The sequence below is a fragment of the Pygoscelis adeliae genome, unplaced genomic scaffold (assembly GCF_000699105.1).
Source record: "Pygoscelis adeliae isolate BGI_AS28 unplaced genomic scaffold, ASM69910v1 Scaffold120, whole genome shotgun sequence".
Taxonomy (NCBI): domain Eukaryota; kingdom Metazoa; phylum Chordata; class Aves; order Sphenisciformes; family Spheniscidae; genus Pygoscelis; species Pygoscelis adeliae.
In genome coordinates, this window is record NW_008824032.1 from 8110291 (window position 1) to 8113445 (window position 3155).

Genomic DNA, 3155 nt, shown 5'->3' on the forward strand with positions numbered 1-3155 from the left:
TTGCAAGTCACCTTAGCCCAGCCAGGTTGTGAAACACTATGGCAAAATCAGGGGGCACATTGTAGAAGCATTTTAAACACAGTTCCCCTGCACCCAATATTCTTCAAGCTCCAACGCCTACAGGCAGGTAAGATTAGTCTTGAGGGCTGGCTAGATGTTCCTATCAGTTTCTGTACTACTTCTGTGACATTACGTAGAGCATATGTTAACTTAAAGAACATTGACACTTAATTTGATTGGCATATCTAGGTCTTTTAACAAGAAAAATTCAGGAGATTGTAAAAGAGGAATACCAGAGAGTAAGCAAAAAAAAATTATTTAAAAGGGAAAGAAAAAAAAGCAGTTTCACTTCAAGCTCACATAAATTAAACACATTGAAAGGAACTTCCCCCAGAAATGGAGCCCCGAGCTCCATCTCCAAAGCCTCTCTAGTGGTGAGAGAGACCAAGAAGTGGGAACAAGTCAGCACCTCATTGATGCTTTGTCTTGCATCTAAGGGAACGGTGAGGTAAAAATTCTCCCTCCCTCTAACTCATGCAAGGTCAAAATCCACTCACAATTCAGCTACTGATGTTAGGTGCAATAGAAAATGGAGCGTGTGGGGAGGAAATCACTTACCATGCCAAGGCAAAAAACTGTAATATGCAGAAAAGGAGCGCGAGTCCTTCCTTACGCCACTGGAGGAAGAGAGAAGGGGCCGGGGGGGAACATAGCGCACAATGAGACAACAATGTAAGCATCTTATTTTTGAAATATACTCCAGTATACTCCAGGACTTGAGTACTCACCCAGAAAGCAGAACACAATGTTAGTATGAGACACAACTAGAAGAAAACAAACAATTTCTATTAAACATAGAAACAACTTCAGTTTTTATAAATATTGTGACACCGTAATGGGTTCCTTCACAGAGACAGATTACATCATTTCATAGTTTTATCCAACCCTGCATAACAGTTCCCCTTATTTAAAATGCCCTCACTATTACATTTTTGAAGTGAATTAAAGCAATGAGGAAATATCAGCCTGATATCTCCAGAAAAATAATTTTATGGCTGCAAAGGAACAAGAGGAAGAGGTTCCTACAGCTCTTCTGCAAAGTCAGCAGCTTCCTACGTCACACCACACACTTCTTGGTGTCACAGGTATAGACCACACTTCATCGTTTTGCATAAGTAAGACTTTTCAGTTACAACTCTAGTCTTTCTTCTGTCCATGCCACATTTCCTGTTGATTCTCAAGGTTACTGTGGGGTTGAAGCCATGTCATTACTTAATTCTTACCAATTAAAACTACAATACACTTTCAAGAACTTTCAGCTACTGCTTAGTAGGTCTCGTGTTTAATATAAAGTCCAGCACAAGTATTCAAACCAGCACTTTTTCTTTTTTCAGACTTGTGCTGTGTCTTTACTACAGTTAAAATCTTGGGGGGTAGTAGGCCATTTTGGATTATTTTCTGTTTTAACAGTAGCTTCCTTTTAGTTCAACTTTTCATTTTCAATTTAAGACAAGACAGCTCATTTAGCTATGGTAGGTGCTGATATTTGATCTTCCTTCATCAACATCTAACAGACTTTTGATATACATGTACCATTGTGCTACTAGTGATTATCATGTGCACTTTTCTGCTTGAGTAAAAAAAAAAAAAGATTCAAAAGATTCAATACCGCATATTCAAGACAGTAACACATGCATTGCCAAAGAAATCATACACTTCACCTCAGCCATAATTATTGACATTAAATGTAGTTTTTCCATTAGTTTTAAGGTGGTGATTTGTATATTGGTCTAAATACTACATCATACATCTAACAACTGGCTTTATTCCAGTGAACAACATTCCAGGCATTCTCCTGACTCCAGGCATCATAAATGCATACAAAACAAACACACCACACAGTAGGCTTCTTGCCTGCTGCTGATCTGCAAGCATACACAGTCAATTTCTCAAGCTCTATCAGTTGCCTGCAGCCTCTCTGGATGTTTAAAGAGAAAATAGGAAGCACTGGTGCCAAGCGAACGCTCTGAAGACACTCACACTGAAAATGGGAGGACAGTTTCATGCAAGTTAAACCACCTTCCAGATTTTAGACTCTCCAAGAGAAGATGGGAAAGTCGAAGAGACAAAAAAAGCATATGCACTTTAAACAAGAAAGAGTCTGAAACTTAGCAGCAATTTTCATGCACACAGAGTAGAAGGTTGGCCACAATTCCCATTCCTCTGAAGGTAAAAATAATTCCAAGGGCTGACTTCAGCTGAATGTTGAATTTGCAATTTCATGGTGTCATACGAGTTTCAAAACCTGAAGCTATCAGTCAACTGGGATGATTTCTGTATTTTTAATGCAAGATGACCAAGGCATAGAGATTCCCTAGTTGCTTTGTCAGGAAATGACGATTTTAACAATGTGGAAATACCTACACAGCTCTTTAAAGCAAATCAGATAGGATATAAAAAGACAAAATTATGCAAAATAATTTTGTCTAACAACTTCCCTAGTACAACTTTTTAAAAACTCGTTTCCCATCTTTCATCTTTTAAACAAGATGAAAATATGATATTGTGACCTCAAGCACCCTAAAAAAGTATGTGCATGGTTCACACGCACCAGCCACAGACCCTTCATGCTCATTTAGCATAACAACCTGGCTTCAGCTCAGTCTTTCCCAATAGGAAGGTGGTTTTCTGGTGCTACACATACCTTTCCACTATAGCAGATCTGCAGGATGTTTGATGTTTTAAGAAAGAAAAAAAACAAACCAAAAAAAACCCCAGACCCACAAACACCACATCTTGAGACATAGTTAGGTCAATGTATATGAAAGGACTTCACAATGGAAATTGTTTACAGGTTAGCATGAGTTAAAACTGATTCCTTTGATACTTACTAGCATAACAATAGTAGCAATCAAACGTGTAGGCTCAAACATCCTTTTCAATTGTTTCATTGGTCCCATAAGAAAAAGAGTGCTGTGAAAAACAAAACAAGATGAACACAGAGGCAGAAAGGCAAAAGTGAAACTAGGTAAGATTCCTCATTAAGGGGGGTTATTTTGTTACATTGTCTGCTGTCATATGGGGCATCAGTACACTATTGTGTTGTTACGGTAATCAGTGCTGCATAACAAAAGAAACAGGATATACGAGACAAA

General features: G+C 38.4%; 1 protein-coding gene across 1 annotated transcript in view; it reads right to left on the minus strand.

The window, feature by feature from the left end:
* Positions 1-3155, minus strand: part of SFT2D2 (SFT2 domain containing 2) — an 8769-nt gene that overhangs the window by 2632 nt on the left and 2982 nt on the right. Inside the window, exons 4-6 of the mRNA XM_009330618.1 lie at positions 2892-2973; positions 789-824; positions 619-677 (exon numbers count right to left, since the gene is read on the minus strand). Of these exons, the coding sequence (XP_009328893.1) occupies positions 619-677; positions 789-824; positions 2892-2973 (177 nt within the window). The remainder of the gene's footprint in view (positions 1-618; positions 678-788; positions 825-2891; positions 2974-3155) is intronic.